Source organism: Littorina saxatilis, linkage group LG13 (genome assembly GCF_037325665.1).
Source record: "Littorina saxatilis isolate snail1 linkage group LG13, US_GU_Lsax_2.0, whole genome shotgun sequence".
In the NCBI taxonomy this organism is placed as follows: Eukaryota; Metazoa; Mollusca; class Gastropoda; order Littorinimorpha; family Littorinidae; genus Littorina; species Littorina saxatilis.
In genome coordinates this window covers 37,741,187-37,757,141 of record NC_090257.1, presented here as the reverse complement: position 1 = coordinate 37,757,141, position 15,955 = coordinate 37,741,187, and the positions used below count along the sequence as shown (strand labels likewise).

Genomic DNA, 15,955 nt, shown 5'->3' with positions numbered 1-15,955 from the left:
TCAAAACTTATCGGGAAAAACCCTCATGCTTGCATGAACGACTGTTTCGTTCCAATTTGGCACAGAACAGCTGTAGTTTTGGAGACGTGAAACTTGGACGCGCACGGCCAGGGGCAGATAATACCTGCGCAGAGTCAGCAGCACAAACGACGCACTGCAGATTATCCCAGCCCGCTACACTTTGCGTGAAAGGAAAACAGGCTAAGTACTCGTCATAATCCCTATCGCGGCATAAATAATATGCAGTGCGTCGTATGTGCCGCTGACTCTGCGCAGGTATATTCTGCCCTTAAGGATGTTGATTACGGACGCCACAACGCGTTGACTGTTCCACGTGACTGATGTTTGCCTTTGTTGTACAGCAAACAATGCCCGGACAACAACTACAGTAGGGGTGGAGACCTTGTCGGTAGCGTGGGGTATGTTGGGGATGGAGGTGGTTGTTGTGGCTTTGGGATTGGGGTGGATGGTGGTGAGGGGGGGCGGTGGGTCGGGGTGGGGGGTGAGAAGGAGAGATGCTGTCAAATGCGTGTGTTTGTGTGAGCGTTCGTGTGTGCGTGTGTGTGAGTGTGTGTGTGTGTGTGTCTGTGTGTCTGTCTGTCTGTCTGTCCGTCCGTCTGCCTGTCTGTGTGTCTGTCTGTGTGTCTGTCTGTGTGTCTGTCTGTTTGTATGTCTGTCTGTCTGTCTGTCCGTCTTGTCTGTAAGTTTGATGCCGCGAACCTTACCCTTTATTGTCTTTGTGCAAACTAACGTTTTCATTCAGGTTATCAGAAGTTCTTGCGCATGTAATGAATATTTGTGTGTTTGGAATGAGATTTGAAGAAAAGTAAGGTAAACTTACTTTAATGATAAGGCCAAAAAAAAAATTGTCTGTTTCTGGTAACATGGCTAAAAAAATTAGGGTCGGTAGGTCGGCTTTTTTTTTTTTTTTTTTTTTTTTTTTTTTTTTTCTTCCCCAATAAAACTAACTTTAAAAATCGCGCAAAGAGACTGGATTCACTATACATAGAGACAAGACACTCAACACATTTACAAATCTGTGACAAAGACTGAAAGAGTATGACATGTTTTTCTTTGTTTACCTGGTCTGATCGTCAGTGACCAGTCAAGGTCGTATTCGTCAGCTTTCACCTTCGTCGCGATATTATAACCTTCGTGGTTGAAAACGACGTTAAACACCAAATAAAGAAAGAAAGAAGCTTTCACCTGCACCGAATGTTTTTTCAAGTCAAACTCGGGTGTATGGATATCATGAAACACATCCCGGAGCGTGAATGTTTCAGGATACGCAAGTTTAACTCCCGTTTTTTCGTGCACGCACTTCTCCAGCGTTAACACCAGAATGTGTCGAACATCACCTTTAGATTCCATATTTCAACGCAGCGTGAATGCTTCGGTGTTTGGTGGTTTTACAGGAAGTACCGTACTTTGTACTTTCCGGGTCATATTAAGGCACGACTTTTTTCCTTCCTCGAGTTCGACCCCTGCGTCTTGTATAACGAAGCGTCTAATCCGTGTATGAAATACGAAAAAAAATCAAAGAGACCGCCTGAGTACCAGTCAAACAACTTGTGATAATGCATGTTTCAGCTACTAGGTACTGCCCTGGCCAAGTTTCCTCGAGCTCTCAAGCCACCCAGCTATCACAATAGACCTGCCTCGGTCACTGACCGGTCACTGACCCCGGTGCAGGATATGACAGGGGAACCACCTCTCATGGCAAAAACTGGGTCATTGACCCCTGGGAAGAAGGTCGTGTCTATAAACAAGGCCACCCAGCTATCACAATTGACCTGCCTTTGATCTGGCCGCACACACAGAGCACACACATTTCCAGTCTGTTAAACTCGGTCACTGACCGGTCAATGACCCCGTGCAGGAAGCGTTTCCTCTCTCAGATGTGACAGGGGAACCACCTCTCACATATTTCCACTCTGTATTCTTCCTTTGATGTGCTGCTTATTTTCATTCTTCCACGGTTTGTTACCGGTATACTTTTTCAATTTTGGTGCGCCCTATCGAGGGTTATGCCCCTTCAATCGTCAGCGGACTTTCGTTTTCACACGTTTTTGTTGTTCATTTTCTCACCCTGTCCTTATACCACAAAACAAAAAACAAAAAAAATTTGAGTTTGGAAAAAAAAGTTTAGGGTCGGCGCCGAAATTTAGGGTCGGTCGGGTGACCAGAAACAGACATTTTTTTTTTTGGCCTAATGCCCGGTGTTCTAAACCCTTCACTAAGATTTCTTCCCTGTAGGCTTAATTAGTAACAACTAACATACATACTCGTACCCAACAAGAAACAGCGCTAGACACACACAAATAGACAAGTCAACATGAGCACGTTCTTTTAAACTTTTGATTTACAATTAAGTTATAATGTGACCAGCACATTTTGCAGTTCCAAGAGCGAACAGCTGAATAGATATGTCACATAAACCATATACCTGTGCCCACTCACTCGCCATTGCACGTGCAACCGTGTGCACAACCGCCGCCTACCCATACTTAAAGACGGGAGGCTTTCTACCGCAAGACTGACAGTAATCTGAGCAACGCCTTTCTTGAAAACAAAATCCAATACCCAAGCAACGAATCAACTGACCTTGCAAAAAGCGTGAGAACGTCACACAATCAAATTTCATTTCCCAGTGACGTACGCGTTAGTTGAGAAAAGGGAGATCACTGCCCCACGCAGATCAATTATGTCTTTCGCGTCGTAGCTGGACTTTTGACACCTGGGGCTTAATTAAGCGATATCGTTTTTATATTTAGTCAAGTTTTGACTAAATATTTTAACATCGAGGGGGAATCGAAACGAGGGTCGTGGTGTATGTGTGTGTGTATGTGTGTGTGTGTGTGTGTGTGTGCGTGCGTGTAGAGCGATTCAGACCAAACTACTGGACCGATCTTTATGAAATTTGACATGAGAGTTCCTGGGATTGATATCCCCATACGTTTTTTTCATTTTTTTGATAAATGTCTTTGATGACGTCATATCCGGCTTTTCGTGAAAGTTGAGGCGGCACTGTCACGCTCTCATTTTTCAACCAAATTGGTTGAAATTTTGGTCAAGTAATCTTCGACGAAGCCCGGACTTTGGTATTGCATTTCAGCTTGGTGGCTTAAAAATTAATTAATGACTTTGGTCATTAAAAATCTGAAAATTGTAAAAAAAAATAAAAATTTATAAAACGATCCAAATTTACGTTTATCTTATTCTCCATCATTTGCTGATTCCAAAAACATATAAATATGTTATATTCGGATTAAAAACAAGCTCTGAAAATTAAATATATAAAAATTATTATCAAAATTAAATTGTCCAAATCAATTTAAAAACACTTTCATCTTATTCCTTGTCGGTTCCTGATTCCAAAAACATATAGATATGATATGTTTGGATTAAAAACACGCTCAGAAAGTTAAAACAAAGAGAGGTACAGAAAAGCGTGCTATCCTTCTTAGCGCAACTACTACCCCGCTCTTCTTGTCAATTTCACTGCCTTTGCCATGAGCGGTGGCCTGACGATGCTACGAGTAAAATGGCATTGCGTTTCATTCTGTGAGTTCGACAGCTACTTGACTAAATATTGTATTTTCGCCTTACGCGACTTGTCTTTTTCTTCTTCTTCTTCTTCTTTTTCTTTTCCTTTTTATATTTAGTCAAGTTTTGACTAAATATTTTAACATCGAGGGGGAATCGAAACGAGGGTCGTGGTGTATGTGCGTGTGTCTGTCTGTCTGTCTGTCTGTGTGTGTGTGTAGAGCGATTCAGACTAAACTACTGGACCGATCTTTATGAAATTTGGCATGAGAGTTCCTGGGTATGAAATCCCCGAACGTTTTTTTCATTTTTTTGATAAATGTCTTTGATGACGTCATATCCGGCTTTTCGTGAAAGTTGAGGCGGCACTGTCACGCCCTCATTTTTCAACCAAATTGGTTGAAATTTTGGTCAAGTAATCTTCGACAAAGCCCGGACTTCGGTATTGCATTTCAGCTTGGTGGCTTAAAAATTAATTAATGACTTTGGTCATTAAAAATCTGAAAATTGTAAAAAAAAATAAAAATGTATAAAACGATCCAAATTTACGTTTATCTTATTCTCCATCATTTGCTGATTCCAAAAACATATAAATATGTTATATTTGGATTAAAAACAAGCTCTGAAAATTAAATATATAAAAATTATTATCAACATTTTTTTTTCGAAATCAATTTAAAAACACTTTCATCTTATTCCTTGTCGGTTCCTGATTCCAAAAATATATAGATATGATATGTTTGGATTAAAAACACGCTCAGAAAGTTAAAACGAAGAGAGGTACAGAAAAGCGTGCTATCCTTCTCAGCGCAACGAATATCCCGCTCTTCTTGTCAATTCCACGGGCACTGCCTTTGCCACGGGCGGTGGAGTGACGATGCTACGAGTATACGGTCTTGCTGCGTTGCGTTGCCTTCAGTTTCATTCTGTGAGTTCGACAGCTACTTGACTAAATATTGTATTTTCGCCTTACGCGACTTGTTCTTCTTGTTCTTGTTGTTGTTCTTGTTGTTGTTCTTGTTCTTGTTCTTGTTCTTCTTGTTCTTGTTCTTGTTCTTCGTTCATTGTTCATTGTTCTTTGTTCTTTGTTCTTTCTTTCTTTCTTTCTTTCTTTCTTTCTTTCTTCCTTCCTTCCTTCCTTCCTTCCTTTCTTCCTTCCTTCCTTCCTTCCTTCCTTCCTTCCTTCCTTCCTTCCTTCCTTGCTTGCTTGCTTTCTTCCTTGCTTGCTTGCTTTCTTTCTTTCTTTCTTTCTTTCTTTCTTTCTTTCTTTCTTTCTTTCTTTCTTCTTCTTCTTCTTCTTCTTCTTCTGCGTTCATGAGCTGAAACTCCCACGTACATTCGTGTTTTTTGCACGAGTGGGTTTTTACGTGTTTGACAGTTATTGCTCCGCCATTTAGGCAGCCATATGTCGCTTTCGGGGGAAAAATGATCGAAAACAAGGATAGAAAAGGTACTTTCGTTAAAGTGCACGTTAGGGGTCACAGGTTGTTTTGCCCAAACGGAATCTACCAAAGCCCTTCTCCGTAAATCTGTCAAACATGTTTACAACGTTCAAACCGCGCTGGTGTGTTTACCCCTTCCGATAGCCACTAACTGACCCAAATACCGCCACTTGACCAAAGCTTATGACGGTCTGTTATAACATCGTTCGGTCCATCTCCAACAACCCCAAGCCACTATCAAGAAATTACTCAACTTTTGTTGTCAGGGAACCCAGTATCTATGTCACCTCAGCATATTACACAATTTTCACTCGTTATCGAGAAGGCGATTAACTAATTCACTGACAGTACCAGATTAGAAGTTGCATCTTGCATTGTAAAGATTGATTAAGCTTTCGTAGGCTTGACTTTGAATTTTTTGGCGATAACCGCTAAGTTATAAACATATAATTCAGTGGCGATAACACAAGGTACTTGTTACATTTATTGCAATAACATAAATTACACTTTTTAATTTATGGCGATAACACGACCTACAATTTTCAATTTATGGCGATAACTCAAGGTACACTTTTCAATTTATGGCGATAACACAAGATACACTCTTCAATTTATGCCGATAACATAAGATACACTCTTCAATTCATAGCGATAACATAAGGTACACTTTTCAATTCATGGCGATAACACAAGGTACACTTTTCAATTTGTGGCGATTACACAAGGTACACTTTTCAATGTATGGCGATAACACAAGGTACACTCTTCAATTTATGGTGATAACACAAGGTACTAGACTCCTTTCAATTTATGGCGATAACTCAAGGTGCAACTTTCAATGTATGGCGATAACACAAGGTACACTCTTCAATTTATGGTGATAACACAAGATACACTTTTCAATTGATGTCGATAACACAAGGTACTCCTTTCAATTTATGGCGATAACACCAGGTACAACTTTCAATTTATGGCGATAACACAACGTACACTCTTCAATTTATGGCGATAACACAAGGTACTCCTTTCAATTTATGGCTATAACTCAATGTACAACTTTCAATTTATGGCAATACCTCAAGGTACAACTTTCAATTGATGGCGATAACACGAGATACACTCTTCAATTTGTGGTGAATAACACAAGATACACTTTTTAATTAATGGCGATTACACAAGGTACACTTTTCAATGTATGGCGATACCACAAGGAACACTCTTCAATTTATGGCAATAACACAAGGTACTCCTTTCAATTTATTTGCGATAACTCAAGGTACAACTTTCAATTTATGGCGATAACACAAGGAACACTTTTCAATTCATGGCGATAACACAAGATACAACTTTCAATTTATGGCGATAACACAAGGAACACTTTTCAATTCATGGCGATAACACAAGATACACTTTTCAATTTATGGCGATAACACAAGAAACACCAATTTATGGCGATAACACAAGATACACTTTTAGCCAAGCTCATCCGCTTTTGTTTGTCTGTCAAGAAAAGTAAGGCTACTATATTGTCACCCCAAGAAGTCCAACAAACGTACAAGGGAAAGTACGATTAGAGTGGGTGTTGTACATTGTGTTATGTATCTGTCAAACAGATGACGAAGAACGAGAACAAACACTGCTAATCTAATCTGGGGCAGACTTATCAAGATAGGCTCGGTCTTGTGCATGCTGCACTGACGAACGCAGGGGGAGTGGTGTGGGAAGGTAGCTTCCGGATTAAAGAGGGATGAGAGAGAGAGAGAGGGTAAATAGAGGGGAGAGGGAGGGAAAGAGAGAGGGGGAGAGAGAACATGCACCCGCTAACCACCAGTTAATGAACTGAGGAGTCTTAGAATTGTGTTAATTCGTGATAACTTGCCACAACAGCCCTTTCATCTCCAACATAAATTCGAACACAGAGACGCATGTGCTACTTACAGACAGGCTGACAGACAGACAGACAGACTGACAGACCGCTGGAGCGACCGACAGACCGACAGACAGACAGACAGACAGACAATGGAGGTGTCTTCTCGTCGGAGGGGCCTCGCAAACGTTCCAAAATACCGAAAATGTCTGGAGAATGGAATCACTGGTTTACACAATACTGAGTTCTTTGTTTGCTTTGTTTGCACAGGGTCAGAGACGGATGGGGCTCAGTGGACACAGTGGTTCAATTCTGACAGTCCCCGGGACGGAGAGGGAGACTTTGAAACCACCGATTCTATAAAGGTGAGAACAGTCAATGTAGTTTAATTATACTATTTATTTCACGGGTCAAGTTGGATGAGTGTGGCTACACTGCTCAGTGTCAAACCTCTCACTGTTGAGCCAATCTCCCAAAAAATGAAATACAAAATTAAAAGCGTAACACTTGACTTACATATGTGAAACTGTGTGAAGATATCATCCGACATCTCCAGCTAATGTACACCTAATATTAAGTAATTTGCTGATTACATGTGTGAGTTATTAGCATTTTAGAGGGTGGCATTGGTTTTTTTGGGGGGGTGGGGGCACCATGTAGAAGTGGTGGTACTGGTGGTAGTAACAGTGGTAATAGTAATTATACTGGTAGCACCATATAGTAGTAATGTTGTAGCGGTAGAAGTGGTAATAGCAGAAGTAGATCAGCCGTGGTGGTGGTGGTGGTGGTGGTGGTGGGGGTGGTGCTTTTGGATTTTCACTTCTTTGTTTATTTGTTTCTTTCTGTTTTGTTTCTTCTTCTTCTTTTTCTTTCTTTTTTCTTCCTTTTGTGTGTGTGTGTGGCTTTGTTAGTTGTTTTCTGAACACACACAGAAACAGAAAAAGGGGGTTATTTTTGGGGTTCTTGGCCTTGTTTGTAGTTTTCTCAACAGACACTTTTAATCACTTTTCTATCTTCATTACTTCTCCCACCAGACGACAGACAAATGCTCTGTTCTTCTTTTTTGGTTACTTTGTTTTCTCAACTCCCACCAGACGACAGACAAATGCTCTTTTCTTCTGTTTTGGTTACTTTGTTTTCTCAACTCCCACCAGACGACAACCAGAAAGAAATAGTTTTTCTCTTTTGGTTTCCTGACTTTCTTCGTAGCTTTCTCATGCAGTCACTTGTAATGAATAATCCATCTTCATCCTTTCTCCCTCCAGAAGACAGACAAAATATGCCGCTACGGACAGGCCGTGGTTCAGTCCCAGTGCCGGCTGGCTGGCACCAACGACAGCTTCGACTTCACCACCACGGCCTTCGTCAACGACCGTCTCTTGCAGGCGTGCAGCAGTTACGGCCTCATCTGCCTCAACACGCAGCAGGCGTCTGGGCTGTGCGAGGACTACGAAGTACGATTTCTGTGTAAAAGTGAGTCCGAGTTGTTGGATATTGGGTATTACAGTGTTCTAGATGGTCGAACGTGTAGCAAAGACCAGTACGTGTACGTGTAGATATTGCGTCACCCGTGACTCACTTTGTTTTCTCCAATGTTCCAAATCATACGTTGTTTTGCTCCCACCAAGACTGCAGATCTTGGCAAACGCCTGACGTACAAGTTGGATTTGATGGCGTTACCCGTACACGTTCCCGTACACGTGCTGAAAAGTGTCACATCTAGATCTCGCTATAAAAAAATCCAAGAAAGGTAAGTTGTTGGAACCTTTGTTATTGACGAAACAATACGATACAGTCACAGATATTTCAACAAACGGTTCCAACAGCTTACCTTTCTTGTCTTTTTATTCTGAATTGGCAGTCTCTTTGGTTTTGGATTTGGATATTGGGTAGGTTTGGTTTTGGGTGGGTGGGGGTTTGTGTGTGTGGGGGATGTTGGATGGGGTGGTGGGTTCGTGTGTACATACACATATACATTCCCCCCCCCCTTCAAACACACACACACGCATAACTAATTTTTATAGCACACACAAAATGAGATGACGGAAATGCATCATAAAAAAGGAGAGAGAGAGAGAGAGAGAGAGAGAGAGAGAGAGAGAGAGAGAGAGAGAGAGACAGAGACAGAGACAGAGAGAGAAAGAGAGACAGAGAGAGAGAGGGAGAGAGAGAGAGAGAGTGAGAGCGAGAGAGAGAGAGAGAGAGAGAGAGAGAGAGAGAGAGAGAGAGAGAGAAAGAGAGAGAGAACGCGAGCTAAGTCGACTGAAACAGATAAAACGTCAAATAGCCATAGTTGTTATAAAAAGAATTAAAAACCGCACCATTTTAACTCCTTTTTTTTTATCTCTTCAAAAAACAGACCCAAACGCAGACAGCAGCAGCAACGACTCCCTCTTCCCTAACTTCGACTTCAAGATTTACATCATTCTCGCCCTCGTCCCCCTCGTCATCGTCTCCCTCCGGATCATCTGGTCGTGCTGCTGCAAGGAACGTCTCAAGCGCAACCGTCAACGACGCGACCAGCGTATGAGCATTGTCAGCAGCAGAACGCTCAGCACCAACTCCAGCCAGGCGTCTTTCGATTCCGCCCTCGCCAACCCTCCTCCGGCCTATACTGACCTCTTCGGAAGCGTGAGGTCAGGTGGGGTCTTTGTCATCTCCGACGGGAACTGCGTGGCTTGCGGGAAGTGTATGCACCACGGCGATGCCAGCTACCCAGGGAGGCTGGGATCTGTGTCTGGACCTTCTGAGTTGAACGGCAGGCTCAACTCTGTGTCCGTGCCTTCTGTGGTTATTGTGGAAGGCGGTAGAGTGGGGGCGTCTTCTACGGTCCACGCTGCTGTAAACGAAGACGAGGTCTTCGAGAACTCTGACAGCCACGTCACCGCAGCCACGACGACGTCAGCAAACGCCGTGACGTCACAGCAACAGGCAGCTAATATCGTCAACACCAGAATGTCGATCTCTTCCGTCAGTTCTGTCTTGGGAGCGGTTGGACTTCCAGCGTCAAGCATCCCTGCGCGCGCACCCCCCGGCGCGTCGTGCGCATGCGCCTGTCATGGGAAGCAGTCGGGTCACATGAATCTAGCTTTCCATTGGGAGTCTAACGATCAGGTGAACAGTCCCACGCCCGTGGTGTACCCTGGGATGCATAAGCCTGCGTTCAGTTTCTCCAGGATGAATTCAGTGACCTCGTTCACTTCGTTCACTTCGTTCACGGAACCTCCCGATTACGAAGAAGCCCTCGAGATTCTCAAGAAAGAAACTCCTGACTCGGACCATCAGGATGACGATAAGGAGGAGACGAAGGTGGCTGTATGAGTCGAGTGAACACAGATCTGAGAGTGTGTCAGTCTTATCGTTGAGGAAACGTCTGAGGCATGGTGTGCGTGTGTGTGTGTGTGTGTGTGTGTGTGTGTGTGTGTGTGTGTGTGTGTGTGTGTGTGTGTGTGTGTGTGTGTGTATATTTGAGGATGAACTTGTGGTTTTATTGTTTTCCATGGAGAGAATGGGAGAGATCGTACGGTTTTAAAAATGAGGCGGACATGAAAGTGCTTGTGTCAATCTTTGTTCTCAACAGATTTGAAAATACCAAAGCGCGATAGTGGAGGGGAACGTTTTTGTGAGATGTATGTTCATACACAGAATGTTTTGACTTAACTGCAGATCTGTGAAATAATCACCATGTTCCAAATCAAAAGAACATCTTTTTAAGCCACTTTGATTTTAATTCAACCATGTAGCATGGATGTTTTACTTTCATTCCATAAAATGAAATAATTATGCTGACTGACAATAATGGCAATCACTTGATGAACATGTCTGTGATGTCTTTTGACCTGTTTGAATGAATGTGTGAGATGTGCAAGGAATGTATAACAGTGTGCGTAAAATTACGATGTCATTGACATGCCAAGACGTTGGCACTGTAGTTTGAGGTTGTTTGTGTGTGTGTGAGGTGGGTTTTTTTTCATAGAAAGGGTGTCAAACGAGCGCCTTGTATTTTAAATAACGATTTGATATTTAAATGTTCAAAGACAATTTTACTGATTGAAGTACCCTTTTTCTTTTTGAGAATACTTATGAGACGAAGCAAAAATCTCGATTTTCACCAATTCGGAGAGTATAACTGCAATAAGAGAGAGAAAAACACACACACATTAAGAATGACGAAAATACCGTGTAAAATCGTAAACTCAAAACTTGACAACTGAGTGGGATTGGCATTTAGCGTCGGTGTCAGTGCCTGAAGTCTCTGCAAGAAAAGACGCATTAGGCAAAAACAAAAAAAACAGGTCTGTTTACGGTAACATAGGCCAAAAAAATAGGGTCGGTAGGTCGGGATTTTTTTTTTTTTTTTTTTTTTTTTTTTTTTCCAAAAAACCATATTTTTACGTTATTTTGCCAAAAAAAACAAGATTTTTTTTTTTTTTTTTTTTTTTTTCCAAATGCCAAAAAAGAAATCTAGGGTCGCGCGAAAAAACTAGGGTCGGTCGGGTTACCGTAAACAGACCTTTTTTTTTTTTGGCCTAATTTAGCGTCGGTGTCAGTGCCTGAAGACTCTGCAAGAAAAGACGCATTATGCTTCACGAGACTAGTATGTTCAATAGCAAAATGATTGTAATTGTACACCTGGGTGGGGATGAAATTCAGTGTTTGTTTCAATTGCATAAAGAAATCTCATATACTGGGTGTATGTAGGCTTAGACTCTTCCTTTTGGCGCAATGTTTTCTTTCCTTACAGTACGCTAGAACCGATGAAACCCAAACGAAAGGAATAAAAACAAAGCCAAGATTGCTTTTCAAGAGACAATCAAGAATATCATGATCCTAGTTTTGGTTTGTGCCTGTCACAAATAGAAAGATCAAAACACACATACCAAACCAAAGCAATCAAAATCATTATTTATTTTTAATGATTTTTGATACTTATATTTTGTACTTTGACGCTCTTTAAACGACACTTTAACAATGTTTTAACAATGATTTTGATGTTTTATTTGTTTTACTAAAAGCTGAATCAAAGAAAACTAAATGAAATGATAACCTGTTCAGTGTGCGTGTGCGTGTGTGTTATATGCTATTCGAAATAATGTATGTATGAAAAGTGCTCATAAGCATAAGTCCCAAAGGTGCTGATAAGAATAAATCGCATAATGTGTTTTAAATCGTTTACGTGTGTGTGTGTGTGTATGTGTGTGTGTGTGGTGTGTGTGTGTGTGTGCGCGTGTGCGTGCTTGTGTGTGTGTGTGTATATGTGTGATTGTGTGTGTGCGTGCGTGCGTGCTTGTCACGTGAGTGTGTGTGTGTGTGTGTGCGTGCGTGCGTGCGTGCGTGCTTGTAAGTGTGTGTGTGATTGTGTGCGTGCGTGCGTATGAGGGAGGGTGTGTGTGTGTTACGGCTGGAATTTACGTGTGTATGTCTGTATGTATGTATATTTACTCCTATCAGAAATTGTGCGTGCTTCTCTCTGTTTATTATCTAGCCTTCACACACACACACAACACTCCAACCAGGCACAAAGACAAGAACACGGTTACAGCCCTTTGCCCATGTACCTCTATTGAAATAATCAACACAACATAAACATATTATTTCCCATTCATTCTACAAATCACTCTCACTCAATATGAAAGTTCTATTTCTGTCAATATACAGAAATCTAGCTGCAAAGAAATACACACATGTTACTTTCTCATGCAGTCTATAATTCACGTGCACACACGTAGAACACTTCAAGCTTTGTTCCGTGAGAGCCTGTCTGTCTCACTACACACGAAGTCATTGTCTCAGGCAATACTTCTGTCAATTGTCATTTCTGTTACACACAGATAAATAAACCACGAACGCTCTACGTCTCGTGTTTGTTTACTTGGGGAACGTATCTCCGCACAGCTATCTCGCTGGTTACTTTTCCCAGTCGTACTCACACATTCAGTGGCACGTACTGATCCATCCCACCCACGCAAACTATCTTCGCGTGGTGGAATGGGACGGGGTCCCCGTTCTACAGCGCTTCACGCTGACTCCCTCCTGCGCTCCCGCAACTCACGGCTCGGGACGTAATGGGCGGAACCTCCCGTCTCGTCTCCCCACTTCCGCGACCCACTCGGCCCGGGATGCTGTAAACACAGCAGTTGAATCCACCGATTCAATACCGCGGCACGAGTCCAACGACCTCTAGCGCCCGGTGAGAAACTTTACCCAACAGGAGACCCTTCTTCTCCCTTCAGTGGTCTGTAAAACTCTGCCTGTCCTACAGTCTATAAAACGCGACCTCAGTTAATACTCTTCTCTGATTGGTCACATCTCACACGTGACAGCACTGCACTGCACGGACAATATTTCACCGTGCGGTGCCTACTCAAAGTTTGTGGCCCATGAAATTGTGTACACCTGCGTCACATAACTCCAATATAAAATTATGTGCAAATCCGTTTGTCACAGTGTGTGTCTCTGTGTGTGTCCGTGTTTTACAATATCCATGCACAACACTGTCTGTTTTGCTCAAATAAGTCGATCAGAAAAGATACAATGAATAAGATGAAATAATCAATTGATAAGAAAAAAGTCGCGTGAAGCGAAATTAATACATTTTGTCAATCTGTCGAACTCACAGAATGAAACTGAACGCACAGCGGCATTAAACGACAATAGCTTTGTCAATTACCCGAAGCCTGCTCGCTGATCGCGTGATATATAGTACAGCGCAGTAGCGTATAGCGTTTCACAGAAAAGCGTGCTTTTATCTATTGTTCAGTTAAATGTTCTGAGCTTGTTTAATTAAGCTGAAGCTGAAGCTTAAGCATTTTAGCTATTTTATGAACAATTTGTGGCTTATTCTTGATTTTAAACATGATCAACTGGTGTCAGCAGCCACTCATTATTTCTTTTAAAGTTAGTATTAAATAATGGCAATCTATCTTCACTGATATCTCTGCTCCCGACATCATATTAATAGAAAGACGGAAAAAACATTCTTTTTTTCAGTTCTTTTCTGACAGCCGGGGGGGGGGGGGGGGGGTTCGGAACCTCTGTGACCCCCCCCCCCCCCCTCCCTAATCCGCCCCTGCTGACATACACATAATTATGTGCGCGCTTACACAATTCAGGTCGCAGTGAACACTAAGGGAGACAACTAGTTGTACACTTCGAGAACAGCACCCAGTCGGCCAGTGATCATTTCCCTTTGGTAAAGGATGAAATACACCGATCATGTAACCATTCGCACCAGGTTTATAGGTGTGTGTGTGTGTGTGTGTGTGTGTGTGTGTGCAGGTGAGTGTGTGTAGGTGAATGTGTGTGTGTGTAGGTGAGTATGTGTGTAGGTGAGTGTATGTGTGTGTGTGTATAGGTGAGTATGTGTGTAGGTAAGTGTGTGTGTGTGTGTGTGTGGGTGAGTATGTGTGTAGGTGAGTGTGTGTGTAGGTGTGTGTGTGTGTGTGTGTATGTGAGTATGTGTGTAGGTGTGTGTGTGCGTGTGTGTGTAGGTGTGTGTGTGTGTATGTGTGTGTAGGTGTGTGTAGTGTGTGTGTGTGTGTGCAGGTGAGTGTGTGTGTAGGTGAATGTGTGTGTGTGTGTGAATGTGTGTGTGTTGGCGAGTGTGTGTGTAGGTGTGTGTGTGTCAGTGTGTGTGTAGGTGAGTGTGTGTGTGTGTGTGTGTGTAGTTGAGTGTGTGTGTAGGTGAGTGTGTGTGTGTGTGTAGGTGAGTGTGTGTGTGTGTGTAGGTGAGTGTGTGTGTGTAGGTGAGTGTGTGTGTAGGTGAGTGAGTGTGTGTGTGTGTGTGTGCGTGCGCGCGCGCGTTTGTGTGTGTGTGTGTGTGTGTCACAGTTTGTGTTTGTGTGTGCGTGGGTCGACTTAATGTATCCCTATTCCACTTGTCACCACTTATGCACGTAAACAACTTCGATCATTTTGCATTATATTTTATTCTACCATAAGTGATCTAGTGTAGAACATGTAGCCTACTGTTTACATTGCTGAATTTTACGAGAATACAAAAAACTAGAGGGAGTCTAGGTCTCTCTTATACACATCTGTGACAATACAACAAATTATCCTATTAAAGTAGGCAGGAGGGAACAAGCGCCCAGCAGAAACGTAGCCCTGCATTATCAAGCCGACTTTTATTGTCAGCCCAATGTTCATTGTAACCTGTTCGAAACTGAAGTCAGTCAAAGCTTATATACAAAGGGTTGGCTGTGGTGTTCTTTTCGAGCTTGTGCGCGGTGGAAATGCAAATCTCTTCGAGCTTATGCGATGACACACACCAACCCATCGCCACAAACGCACACACACACTAGTACACTCTCACACACACATACACACACACGCACCACACACACACATACACACGCACGCATCACGCACCCACACATTGACATATAAGCACACACACACACACACACACACACACATATACACACACACACGCACACACACCCACACATTGACACACAAGTACACACACACACACACACACACACACACACACACACACACACACACACACCGCTTTTACTTCGTGAACATGAATATCAAGCAAATGATATGGAGGAAAAAAAGGAAAACAAGTCGCGTAAGGCGAAATTACTACATCAAGTAGTCGAACTCACGGAATGAAACTGAACGCACTGTATTTTTTCACCAAGACAGTACAGCCGTTTCGTCAATCCCCGCGTGAAGGAAATCGCTCACCTTCCACGTGCAAAACGTAGTGATATTGACACGCCAGATTAGCGCGGTAGCGTATTGTGCTAAGCAGGAAAGCGCGCTTTTCTATATTCTTGTTATTTTTCTGAGCTTGTGTTGAATAAAACCTATCATATCTATATGTTTTTGGAATCAGGAAATGATAAAGAATAAGATGAAATCATTTTTGGATCGATTTCTTAAATTTTAATCGTAAGACTAATTAATCATTTCTTTTTTTCTTTATTTGGTGTTTAACGTCGAACTAATCTATTTTCGTTAATCATGATCACATTTTAAGAGTAAACATGACATAATTTATGTATATATTTTTAGATTCAGAATGTGATGAAGAATACGATGCAATCAATTTTAAATCTGTTTGCGAAAAATCGATTTTAATGACAAC

General features: G+C 42.2%; 1 protein-coding gene across 1 annotated transcript; it reads left to right on the top strand.

The window, feature by feature from the left end:
- Positions 1 to 7,125: 7,125 nt before the first annotated feature.
- On the top strand, positions 7,126 to 12,023 carry LOC138945656 (uncharacterized; the record flags this gene model as incomplete). The annotated part of the gene is given in 3 exon segments (XM_070317138.1): positions 7,126 to 7,220; positions 8,121 to 8,328; positions 9,215 to 12,023. Coding segments are annotated over 3 exon segments (1,265 nt in total), but the record flags the coding sequence as incomplete, so codon positions are not given.
- Positions 12,024 to 15,955: the final 3,932 nt, after the last annotated feature.